This window comes from Pteropus vampyrus, unplaced genomic scaffold, assembly GCF_000151845.1.
Source record: "Pteropus vampyrus isolate Shadow unplaced genomic scaffold, Pvam_2.0 Scaffold106, whole genome shotgun sequence".
Classification (NCBI taxonomy): domain Eukaryota; kingdom Metazoa; phylum Chordata; class Mammalia; order Chiroptera; family Pteropodidae; genus Pteropus; species Pteropus vampyrus.
The window spans coordinates 3,703,134-3,716,510 of NW_011888887.1; the positions used below are offsets into that span (position 1 = coordinate 3,703,134).

Below are 13,377 nucleotides of genomic sequence, written 5' to 3' on the forward strand. Positions count from 1 at the left end.
GTTCTTTTCTGGCTTTGAATACTTGGTTTTAACTATGTTTTTTATTACGCTTTTCATGTTCTTTATATTGTCATTTGTGAGTTCAGGTATAGTCCCCCTTTTTATTTATCCTTGAGCAATAACAGGTGTATCCATATTTGGAATTTGTCCTGAAAGAGTGTAACTCACCTCGAATTGCTCCATTTCTAACCAGACACTTTGTCTCCTTGCTGTGGGTATTAGTTAGTAATGGCTGGCCGACATTTACTCCACCAGATCTCCTTTGGGAAAATGGTCTCTCACACACAGAAATCAGATCCTCCACCTGCCTGCCCCAGGTCATACAGGCCAGCTATGACCTGAGCTTAGCTAGTCTATGTATTATTTTCCAGGGCTTTGAATTTTTAGAGAGTGAAGTGAGGGTAGACAGATGTGTAAGGAAGGGAAGCAGACATGGAGAGAAGGTTGCAGGTCATCCCTCACAGCACTGGTGCATTCACAAGACTCTTCCTGTCCTGTGACATGGCCCCTGTGGTCCCCATAGCATGGCCTCTTGTTTTCTTCCAGCCTTTTGTTAAGCCTGGACTTTTGCCTGTCATTAGTACTCTGTGTCCAGGACAGTCTCCCAATACATTTCCCCTGCAGCGTCAGATAGTATTGCCTGCAAACAGGAAAGATAGCTGATAGATTTCTCCTCATGTCCTTTGTTGAACAACTTGGTTCATGATCAACATGACTGCATAATCAACAAGAACCCACCAGATGGGGAAGATACCCAGGTTATGAATAGGACTGGCTGAGGGGAAGAGAGGAGCTTGGGGCTGTGGGAAGATTAGGAGATCTGTAAAGTGTCTGCTGTTTGTCAGATGAGGTACCTGTGGCTGGCTTTCTGCATCTAGCTTCCTTTTGTGTGGCCTGTAAGCCAGTTAGGAGTCTTGGCCTATCTGAAGGTGCTGCTTCGCAAGACTCACAGACTTGTAGGAAAGAGTCCAGCCACCTCAGAAGGAAACTGGGCTTGCTGCCTGCCGCCTTTGGTAAGGTGAGGCCATGCTTGGCTCTATCCCAATGCATCCTAATTAGGGAGCTGCTCTCTGCTGCAGTCAAGGCCTAGGGGTGGAGAGGCTCCTGAAGGATGGGCTCATGAAACACCCCGAGGGAGGAGAATGGGGGAGGAGGATGGGGACTTCGATTGTCTGTCTCAAGATTCAGCTTTGCTTCAGACCTTTGCCCTCCGGATTAGGGTTTGTTGCCAGAACCTCTCAGACTCTTCTCTTTTTATGACTTGGGGCTCCAGGCTGATTTTTCATGCAGGGCAGTTGCAGGTCAGTACTTGTTGAATTCTTTGAGTTTCACCTGCACAGTATCTGTCTCCGATTTTATGGCATGAGGGTGGCCCTTTCTCTTGATTCCACCTGAATGCAAGTTTCTCTCCCTCTCTCCCCCCTCTCCTTTCTTTCTGTATTAGTTGGGCATTTTACTTAGGTTGGATCATATGAAATTGCTGATATTTGACCACTTTCGAGATACAAAAATGGCAATTTTGTGAGTTTCAACTCAATATTAAGGATAGAGGATGTAAGATGTTAAGGGTGGAAATGCAAATTAGAATCTAGTGCTTAATCCATTGTTTTACTCAAACCCCTTTTGAGAGCTTCTGTTTCGGCAGTGGGAAATATTCTGAATGTAGACCTGATCCTTAATGATATAATTTTGCTTGAAGGAAGATTTGCTTTATAGTTATGGTAGGGCAAATGTGGCTTGTTTCTGATCAAGCTTTACTAAAGTTCTCTCCCTTCTAGCTATAACCATTCACTTTTATTCATTTATTACATTTATCTGTGGAACTAGGGTAATAGCATTTTTTCCCGTACTTATTTAAATATTCTTAGTGTTTCTTGCCTAAATGTATGTTTTCAGGAAAAACTTAATAGCTATAAATAACGATACATGTTTGCTCCTATTATTTAAAATTCTGAGCTTGTACTAAGTGGCATTACTGATAGAATTTTTTTGACTACTAGTGTAATGCTTATGCAATGGCTCGTTTTTCCTTTTGAAGATGAGTCTATGGATTAAATGTCTGTACCTAAATTTGTGAGCTAGCTGTTACAGAACAGAACCTGTTAATTCCAGCAGAGTTCCATGTGAGCTTTTATTATCCCTGAAGAATACCAATTGATTGTGGGGACTTAACAGACACATAACTCAAATGATCCCCATAATTTATTCTAGCAGTGACTTGTTTGATTCTTACCCCTGTGGCAGCAGTAGTTAGCTCTGTAAGCTTTTAAAAATGAAAATCTAGTTAACTAAAAGGAGATCCATGCAAATATCTAGCTTCTTTATTTTTTTGTGATTCAAACTAATTTAATCAATTATAGTCATGATGCCTACTTGTAACACATATCCAATGGATCTAAAAGAAACTGCCTCTTGTTAAATAATCAGCACATTTTCTGTCTGTGCTTCTTTTATTTTGAAAATGACTGATACGTTAACTTTTTTTTTTTTTTTTACTTTTCAGGCTTCCTGTTTGAATATTTTTTGGCTACATGCAGTTAAATACTGCATGATGTTTATAATACATCTAAATGTGAACCCTTATTCAGAGTCAAGCAGCTGAAACATTAGCCTTAGCATTTCCGTTGACTGGCACCCAGCATATTCCATATTCATATTTCTTCTCTGGGCTCTGAAGCATTGAAACAGTTCTTACATTGCATCTGCTCCTGCTATTGAGACAATTATTCAGTGGAGAAGCCCATCGGGTTGTTAGAACTTAGAATAGTTCTTGTGTTTGTCAAAGTCAACTAGCTTCTGTGCGTGGACCTTTCGGTATGAAATAAGGTTCCAAATATGTGCCAGGAGGAAAGGTGACATCAGTTAATTTAGATATTATATTTTCACCACATTGCTGGGTTTTATTGCTTTGCCTAGAATTCAGTCTTTATCTAATCTTTCTACCATTCTCTTACATTTTTTTTCCTAAGTAGATATTCATGTGAAACTTCTACCCTATCCTCTTAACTCTTTCTGTTTGTTTGTTGAAATCAAAGAAATGTTTGAGTTTACTTTCTTAAATAATATAAATCCAAACTTTCTGATGTACATTTTGAGTTTTACCGGAAAAAATATAACTCTCAAGTTTTTATACAGGCTAATTTATTATACATTTTATACAGGTCAGATTTTATGGTATTTGACCAAAGACTCCTGTAAAATTTGCAGAGTAATGAGAAGTCACAGTGTGTCTTCTGATATTCAAGGTAAATTGCAGATTCGAATTGAGTTTAGAGCCTGAAGATACATAGCATTTCATCAAAGGAATCAAAGCAATGCACCAGTGTCTAAACTAACTTTAGTTCTAATAGTTGAAGCAACGGTATACATTTATTTTAGAATGTATGTGTTTCATCTCCACCCTCTCCAGTCCCAGTTCATCTCAAATGAGGAAGCTCTACTCTCGTTCACTTCATCTGCTAGCTTCTGTTTGCATCACAGATACCGATAAAAGCCGTGAGTGCCTTCTCAGCTGCCTCCTCCCATTGGATGTTTTCTCAGTCCTCTGGGAGGATTTCTCTGCAGCACTGACACTACCACTCCATTCTCCTTGAAATTCTTTCCTTTTCTTTTCTTTCTTTTTTTTTTTTTCTTTGTCTTCTGTGACCTAGAGCTCTTTGTTTCCTTGTTCTCTTCTTACATGGCTGAGCATTCCTTTCTCATCACCTCTGATTTCCTCCTCTGCTCACCCCCTTGCCTAAATGTCCACATGCTCGCCTATAGGGTAACACCCCTTGGTTCCCCTCTCCACTGTGTGTGCTCATCCACAGTTTTAATTAACAGGTGTTTACACTGCTTCCAGATCCAAAGCCCCAACCTCGGCTTTTCCTTCTCCCCTGGTAATAGTGATAGCTAATGCTTATGGAGCGCTTGCTATTTTAGGCATGTTCTAAGCACCTATGTATTTATTCAGTCAGTCCTTTAGTGTTCTTGTGAGTTAAGATTCTTTGTTATCCTCATGCCGCTGTTGAGGATACTGAAGCAGAGGTGTTAAGGAAGGCATCTAAGGTCCCCCACCTGGTAAGTGTGGACCAGAGCCAGGCAACCTTGCCCTGGAACCCAGTACTCTTAACCACTGTGTGCTCTGCCATTTGGGCCATATCCATTCAGCTCCTAAGCCTTCTTAATTCTGCCTCTTTAGTATCTCTGCTTTCTGACTCCCAGCTCCATCCCCATTAGTCTTGTTTCCTCCACCTGGTCTTCCTGTTTCAAGCTGTGCCACTTCCATGTGTTGTCCATTTCACCAGCAGAGTTAGGTTTCTAATATGTGCGTCTGCCCATGTCACTTGTTGGCTTTAAAATGTTCGGTGACACTTCATTATCAAAAGGACCGGTCTCCTTTGCATGGCACATACTGGCTTTTGCTCTCTGATTCCTCCCTACTTGTCCACCCTTACCTCTGATCACTTCCTGCTTCACACCCTATGCTTAGCCATGCTGAGCCACGTAAGTGTCCTCAGACACATGCTTTTTCCTGCTTTTTAGGAATTTTCCCATGAGTTCAGCTTAGATTTTTTTTTTTCCTTTTGTGCACTGGATAATTCCAGTCCTACTCATTTTCAAATCTCAGATGAAATGTTACCTCATCTCTGAAGCCTTCTTTTATTTACTTCATCATTCACTCTAAATATTTAGTAGGTTAGACTCCAAGGATACAGAAGTTGCGTGACTGACCTGGTCCCAGCTCTTAGGGCAGAGCAGGGAAGACATGTAATGAAACAATGTATCACAATAAAGTGTTTCCTTCTATGGAAGGAAGAAAGGGGTCTCGAAGGCTTCCTGAAGCAGATGGTATTCAAGCTGAAACCTGAAAGATGATTAGAACTAGTCAGTTAAGAAATAGGTGGCAGAGGGTGGGAAGGAATTTCGGGTTATGAGAGGCAAATTATGATTATGGACCAGGGATTAGCAAGAGCATGGCATATTCAAACAGCTGAAAAAAGTGTATTAGGCTACAGCAGTGAGGGAGAGGATGTGTGTGCAGGGGCTGAGTAATATATGGTCATCAGGGAGATGTAACTTAAGACTACTACAAGAAACTGTCCCAAATCCTTTAGAATGGCTAAAATCAAAAAGACTAACACCACCAACTATTGGTAAGAATGTACAGCAATCTCATAGATTGCTAGTGGGAATGTAAAATGGGACAAACACTTTCTGAAAAGCCACCAGCTTTCTGCTAGAGAAATAAAAACATGCTCACAAAAGACTTATATAGACATTTTCAGAGTTTTTTCATCATAACTTCAACTGAAAATTCAGCTGTCCATCAACAAGTTGATAGATGAAAAAAAAATTATAGCATATTCATACAACAGAATACTACTGAGCATGAAAAATAATGAATTACTGAAATGTGCAGTGATATGGATGAATCTAACAAACATGTTAAACAAAAGAAGCCTGATACAGACTTGTAAATATTGTATGATTCCATTATAAAAAGTCTTAAAAGTAGCTAAGCTGATCTATTGTGATAGAAATCATGATGTCGGAATATCTTTCTTTTTTTGTGGGGAATGAGGTAGGAATTGATTGGAAAGGGGCATGAGAGAACTCTCTGAGTGGATGGAAATATTTTATATCTTGTTTTGGGTAATGATTACAGGGGTATAAACAGTTATCAAAATTCATTTAACTGAACATGTATGTATTATATTTCAATTAGAAATCCTTTAGAAAATACAACACAGCCATAAACATAATAATATGTGTCTATTTATTAATATGGTACAGTATTAAGTAAAATAAGTTGGTTAAAAACTCTGCCTACCATAGCCACTCATGCATTTATAGCAAGATATTAAGAATGGATTTAATTTTATGTTATTCTTTAACCTCAGGTGTTTTCTGATTTTTTTTTTGAGCATTTTATTTTCTTTTGGAAAAATAACAGGATGAAGAAATATTTACTATACACTGAAATATTTAAAGTATGTCCTCTGCTTATTAAAACTTCACAGAAACTATTGAACCATCTGAGAAATATTTGTAAATAAAATTTCATGACTTTTAAGCTATAGTTTTGTTAATTTTTCAATGCTTAGGAGAAATCAGGGCATAGCATTTATATTTTAGAAAAAAGTTTTTACATAATTCATTTTTTAATAATATGCTCAAATATATACAAGGTACACAATGAAAGGTAAGGTACTAACCACTTTTGTCTCCTTGTCATCTAGTTCTTCTCACAGGAGGCAACTACTGTGGACCAGACTCTTATTTATTTTATATATATACAAGAAAAAACATACACATGTACATGTGTATAAAGACATACACATATATGTTATACAAATGATAACATGCCATGCACATTGTTCTGTTTTTGGTTTTTGTGTGTGTGTATATGTGTGTGTGTGTGTGTGTGTGTGGTGCGGGGGAATGACTTTTTTGGTCTGGAAAAAATTCACAACATAAAATTTACCATTTCAACAAATGATTTTATGCATATTCATAAAATCATTTTTATGAAGCTTCGTACCCATTAAACAACTTCCTATTCCCTTTCACCTCTGCTCCTGGCAGCTGCCATTCTACTTTCTGTCTTTATAAGTTTGACTCCTCTAGGTACCTCATGTAAGAGGAATCATACAATATTTGTCTTTTTGTGTCAGCCTTATTTCACTTGGTATAATGTCTTCAGAGGTCATCACTGTTATAGCATGTGTCAGAATTCCCTTCCTTTTAAAAGCTAGTGGACATTTGGATTATTTCTATTTTTTGGCTATTGTGAATAACGTTACTATGAACATGAGGTGTATAAGTACCTGTTCTAGTCCCTGCTTTCTATTCTTTTGTGTATATACCCAGAAGTGGAATTGCTGGATCACATGGTAATTGTGTTTAATTTTTAGAGAACCCCACATACTCTTTTCCATAGTGGCCGTACCATTTTATATTCCCATAAACAATGCACAGGTTTCCAGTTTTTCTGCATCCCCATCAACACCTTTGGCTTTTTTATATATATATATATATATGTGTGTGTGTGTGTGTGTGTGTGTGTGTATATATATCTCCCCATCAACACCTTTGGCTTTTATATATATATATATGTGTGTGTGTATATATATATATACATATATACATTTATTTTTACTCTTTTATGTATTTTCTGACTTCATGAATGAGCATAGATAAAAGTATATATGTATTATAAAATTTGGTAGTTCTTGACAGCAATATGTGAAAATACCTGTTTCCATACATCTTTGACATCACAGTTTGTTGTACAACCGTTTGATCTTTCAAATCTAGTAGGTAAAGAGTGGTATATCATTGAAGTTTCAATTTGCATTTTCTTATGAGTAAGGTTAAATTTTTTTTATTTCTAGAAGCCAGTTATTTCTGAAATAATCTGCTTTATATTCTTTGTTTGTTTTCTTTTGGGTTATCAGTACTCTTTTCTTAGAGTTTTTGTACCAATAGGAACACAGACTTAAATGGCAAGAAAACAGATGTGGTTCCTGCTCTCGTGGAGCTTGCAGTCTATTGAGGGAAAAGACACTAAACATACAAATGTGTAATTAAATTTTGTGATAAATGCTATGAAAGAAAAGTTTTCAATTTTATGAAAGATAACCATTTTGGTGGAACATGAGTGGGATGTGGCGGCCAGGGAAGGCTCCTAACAGATCCATAAGAGCCATCAAGGCAAATACTAGGAGAAAAAACATTCCAGGCAGAAAGTGTGGACAGCAACCCGAAAGAAGGGAGTGTGGCTGGAATAATATGAGAAAGAAATGGTAAGAGGTGACTAATTTTTCATCTGTCTCTCATACTAAATCTTTAAAGACAGGCAACAACAATATTCAGTGAGTTTTCCTAATTATTATGTGAGGGGTTTTAAAACAAATCTTATTTTTACCCTCAGGTCAGATACTCCCAATGAAAGGCATATGAATCAGGTTATCTAATATGCATGTGTCTTTAGACTATTAATTGATTCATTGGAATCCTCCATCTTTTTGAATTTTCCATTTAACAAATTTTTTATTTAAGAATGAGTCCCTATACATCATTTTGTGTTATTTCATATTTCCCCAGACATGTGATTACAAATTCAGCTCGTTTACTCATGTGAAATTAATTTGTGATTCTTCGAAGCTCACTAAATGATGCATTGTTTGCTACTAAGTTATCTGAAACAATTTCCCCATTAGGGAAAAAAAGCTCTTTGAGTCTTTCTGTGTGTGACCAAATTCCAAATATATGATGAATCTGCATAGGGGGGAAAGTGACACTCAAAATGACTTGCAACTTCATGTGCCTGGCAGTAAATTGTTAAGTCTAAATTCTGCATCTTAGGCAGAGTGAGCCGTAACACATATGCTCAGCTTAATTTTGATCAGTTATTTTCTTAAGCTTTTTATAACAAATTTCCCAGCAATGAAATAGTAGAACCATGAAATACCTAATGTCTTCACCAGTAGTGACAACTCAGTCATTTTGAAAAGTGAAACAGGAGTGTTGTTAATTTTCAAAGTTAGTGCCTGATTTTGTTTTCTTGATTTGCTACGTTATATTCGTACTCCTTTCTCTTGCTTTCTCACTGTCTTTTTACTTTTGCTTCTAAATCTCATGTTTACTAGGAAATATTAGGAAAAGTGTACATGCAAAAAAGTTTGACAGAAACCAGAGAGTCTCGGTGGAATCTAAGCAATAGACCCTATAGAGTGGGCACATCTTTTTTGATTTTATATTCCCCTGACGGTCACAGAGAAATGGCTCACTTGATGCTTGTCGAACACTTCAGTCAATGGAAATACTCGGAAGCAACTGTGTTTGTTTTGTGTAACTTTTTCTATAGCTATTTCCCATTACTTACTTGATTTTTAAAACAATTATTAAAATCTCAAATGTACAGTTGAAATATCTTATTTTCATCATATTGCCAACGGTAATGATTTTAATATGATACTTTTTTTGTAGGCTAACATAGCATTTCTGTTGTTGCTTCTAAATATTTTTCCAAGTATTTCCTGAGGTATCGTTTCTGTAAGATTGTCAGTCCTACTTTTTGTACACTAAATGATAATCATTGCTGTGTTTTCATTTGGTTAACAGTTTTCTTCATCTTTCTTTGGACCTTTTTGTTTTTTTCTCATTCATCACATGCTTCTTAAATGCTGATTGTATATGTTCTGAAATACTGGGATATTCATGGCAAATTTGTGCACCTCTGCAATTTCTGATTTTCCTGCCTGGAAAAATCTTCTGGTTTATCAGCTGGTTTTTGCCATTCTTATTTATGGTTCAAAGAGTGATAAACTAAGAAAAACAGATAGTTCAATGAAATCAGGGTACTTGCTAACCTGATTAACTCAGTCAGGTGTCCAGTCATTGTCACATAGCTTTATATTTTAAATCACGTTGTCTGTTTTCTTCAATTAGGTTTCTGTTTTGGCTGATTAGAGAAACTATGCCAAGAGAAACTAAAACCTATGTTCTTTCTGGCCTGCTATGATGCCATCATTTATGCCTGTTGTGACTCATGCAATTTTTCTTAAAAAACTATGTGAGCATGCTCTTTCAAAATATCAGTCCCCTGGCTTCCATGATGTCATCATTTAGTGACCACTACTAAAAGTAGGACTGGCAGTCTTACAGAAACAACACCTCAGGAAATACTTGGAAAAATATTTAGAAGCAATAATAAAGCTTTGTTAACCTACAAAGAAAGTACTACATGTGGCTTTCTTATAAGCTTGTTTTAAATCATTCTGAAGTTAAAAAACAAAAACAAAACCAAAAAAAAACAAAAAAAACATAAATCATTCTTTCTCACTAATTTTATGGCTATTTTTATAATATAAATATTTAAAAAATTTATTTTTCAACTTCCCTTCTCAGCTGAACCCCACTGTCTGTGCATTAATACCACTACCTCAATAGACACCTAGAATTAAAACCCAAGTCATGTGCTTTAATCCTTTCTACTGTTTCTAGTCATTTCCTAATTCCAATTGATGCTTTTTCATGAGAAAGCGCTTCTCTTCCTCTTCTTCCATATTTCCTACCACTACCATATTCTAGCTCATTTCATATCTAGATTATTTGACTCCTTTTGTACTTACCCTTCCTGTGCAATTTATTTTGCATATATCTGCATTTCATCTAATATAAAAACTGTTAGACACTAATTTTAAACTGAGAGTCTCATTCCTTCCTTTTTCATCTACCAGCTATCAGAGTGCTCATTATATGTAAGCTTCTCAGTGCCAGGCATGGAAAAGTGAACAAAATAGCATGCCGTAGTCCCTGCTTTCTTGGAGCTTATGTTCTCATGGTGGGTGGGGTGAAGAGGAAGAGAGAAGAGACATGTAAATTAACAAAGTAATTTTGGATTGTGGTGCTATTTTGTGATAGAATGTAGGGATACAGTGGCAGTGTTGATTAAAGTTGGGTGCTCAGGGAGACTTCTCCAGGTAGATTTTATTTGGGCTGAGACGTAAAGACAGCTAGACCACCCAGGATTGGAAAGACGAGAGAAAAAAAAAATAGTTAAGAAAATTCTGGAAAACATTTTAATGTGTGGGAGGCTTTTTATCCCTCCTCCAAAACAGTAGACAGGATAGTCCTTAAAGTAACCGTTATGTGCAGATAAGAACTCAGTACTGGATCACAGTAGCATCTCAGGCATCACGTGGAAGGGAAGGACTAGAACCTTCACAAATGGATCTAGGGAAATTAGTTGCTATACATAGTACATGTGATTTTTTTCTTGGTTGGCTGTGTTTTGGAGCACATTCATGCCTTTGGGACTGGGACATATAGCAAAATAAAATTGATAGATACGAAAAACGCCAACAGTGGAGTAACTTTTTACTTTAATTTTCAGATTTCTTAATTGTAGTTTGTTTTCTCTTCAAGAGCAGCAAAGAATTTGTTTTGACCAATTTATTTTCTAAGAGATCTGTTTTTTTGGGATACTGAAATAAGGAAGTCAAGTTTCTATACTTGATGGCTAGAGATTAAATCTCATATCTGTCCTGACAGCTCAGGCTTCCAAACACTGACCATAAGGCATGAAAGGTGAGTCTGGATCAGGGACTCCAGAGTGTAGCTAAATCAGGCAGGCGATCACCAGAAAGATAAGAAGAACTAACTAGAAGCAAAGTCCCATTAGCGGTAAGAGCAGGACAAAATAGTCTTGGATTTAGTTGTGTTATTAAAGAAATGAAAGTTTTCAACATTTCCAACTGCCTTATTCTAAATTTTTGATTTGGGCCTGTGAGAATCTGAGGTTTGACTAGACAAAGGATCATATTCTCCATGTGAAATTATTAGTTGGTGATTCCCATGGTGATACATATTTAACATTTTAAAATATTATACATGGAATTATTCATTCATTTTTAGAAATTGTGTCCATTATCCACTCTGTCACTGGTTATATAATCATGCATATGTTTGAATAAATCAGATGTTATGTTAATGCTGTGGCTTCTGTTACAGGCTTTGTAGGAAAATATTTATCTATTATGCCTTTGGTCTGCTTCAACTAAATTTGGCTTTTTACTTGGCTGTTACCAGTAGATATCCAGTGATGTGTATCCTTATTAAAGCTGCTTTTCTTTTTGAAATTTTACACCATTTTCCAAACCCTTTTGTTGCAAACTGACAGGTTTGTGGCACTTAAGATGTTTGCTTAACTTCTTGACTTTTATACTTCCTCAGGTGCTTGTTCAGATTTTTAAGTTTGATATATTTTTTTTTCTTCTTAGGGGATGATATCATGTAACAATTCAGGTTTTCTAGGACTAGAGGTCTAGTTACCTTGTATAATGTCATGGCAAAGGAGTACCCAATAGACAGATAATGATAATGTTAGAGCTTTTCACTCAATAAGAAAAAATAAACTATATAGCCTACGTTTTAACTGAAACTAGAGCAAAGTGCTTTATAATGTTGTCTGTATTCCCAGAGGTATATGATATTTACTAGCTATACCTTTATTGTGGTTACTTTTGTGTAGTTTGCATGATTAACTTACCAGTGTCAGAAGGACTAAAATAAATATCGATTTTTCAGTGTAGGAGTATTGAAACAAATGCCATGCTTAAAATGACAGTCCCCCAATAAACACTCATCAAGCATATACTCTGAGTAAAGCGCTTTGCTAGGTGCTTTGCAAGATTTACAAATAAATCATCTGTGTCTCCTGCCATCAGGAATCTTTGAAGTTGTGTGGGATATTATACCTTTATGGAAAGAAACGTCCAAAGTGACCTGAATGGCTTTGCCTAGGGAGAAGGAGGGGTCACCTCATATGCTTAACTAAGGATGTTTTATCACCACAGTCCTAAAGTTGAAATTTATTCACTGGTTTAAAAAAATATTTTAGCAACTAGTATAATAAATACTGGTTATATTTAAAGGCTGTCCCTAATGTGTATGCTTTTTTAAATTTTTTATTTAACTTTTAAAAAATATTAATGTAAACTCTTACATTATTTTCTCCTTAGTTTACTAGAAAATGGCCAGCTTGAAATTGTAACAGGTGGCTGGGTTATGCCTGATGAAGCTGCTGCACATTATTTTGCCTTAATCGACCAACTAATTGAAGGACATCAGTGGCTGGAAAAAAATCTAGGTATGTATTGATGTTTTTCCCCTTCATTTGGACTACTTTGGGCAATTAATTTTGGGGAATGTGAGTTGAGGCTCTATTTTTTTTAAATAACTAGTTTTCCCAATATTGACTATTTGTAGATAATTTATCCTTCATTAATTTATGATTATGCTTCTTTGATTATAAACTGACTTATGTAGATATAATATGGCATATTTTAGGATCATCTACCTTGTCTCATCCATTATTATATCTATTAATTTTAACTATTTTTATTAATTAGAATTTTTTCCCCCAAAATATCCCACTTGGATTTAAATTATATATTACTTAAAATTCTTAGTCATAAGAAGCAAAAACCTAATTTACCAGCTTAAAAAAAAAGAGAGAAGGAAAGAAAGAAAGATATTAGTTTTAGCATTGAGAATTCCAGATATATGGTAGCTTCAGGTAAGGTTGGATCCAGGAATCTCAAAGCATGTTGTGTGGCCATCATCTCTTTTGGCTCTGCTCATTTTTGCATAGCTTTAGTCCTCTCCTCATTCTCTCCACATGGTGAGTAAGATGGCCATAAGGCAATTACGACTTTCATCTTCCCAGTCTAACAACTAACCTTACCTAATTGGCCCAGTTTGGGTCAGGTGCTTATTTCTGAGCCAGTTACTGTGGCCAGAGGTATAGGAGCTGAAATCATTGGGGCCTAGTGAGTGTGTTGGAACAGTCATGGGGGAAGAGGGGTCTGTGGAGGGCAGAGTCATCAT

At 36.3% G+C, this 13,377-nt stretch overlaps 1 protein-coding gene across 1 annotated transcript in view; it reads left to right on the forward strand.

Moving 5' to 3' along the window:
- Nucleotides 1–13,377, forward strand: part of MAN2A1 (mannosidase alpha class 2A member 1) — a 158,030-nt gene that overhangs the window by 45,997 nt on the left and 98,656 nt on the right. The window contains exon 5 of the mRNA XM_011365152.2: nt 12,510–12,637. Coding sequence (XP_011363454.1) covers nt 12,510–12,637 — 128 coding nt within the window. The remainder of the gene's footprint in view (nt 1–12,509; nt 12,638–13,377) is intronic.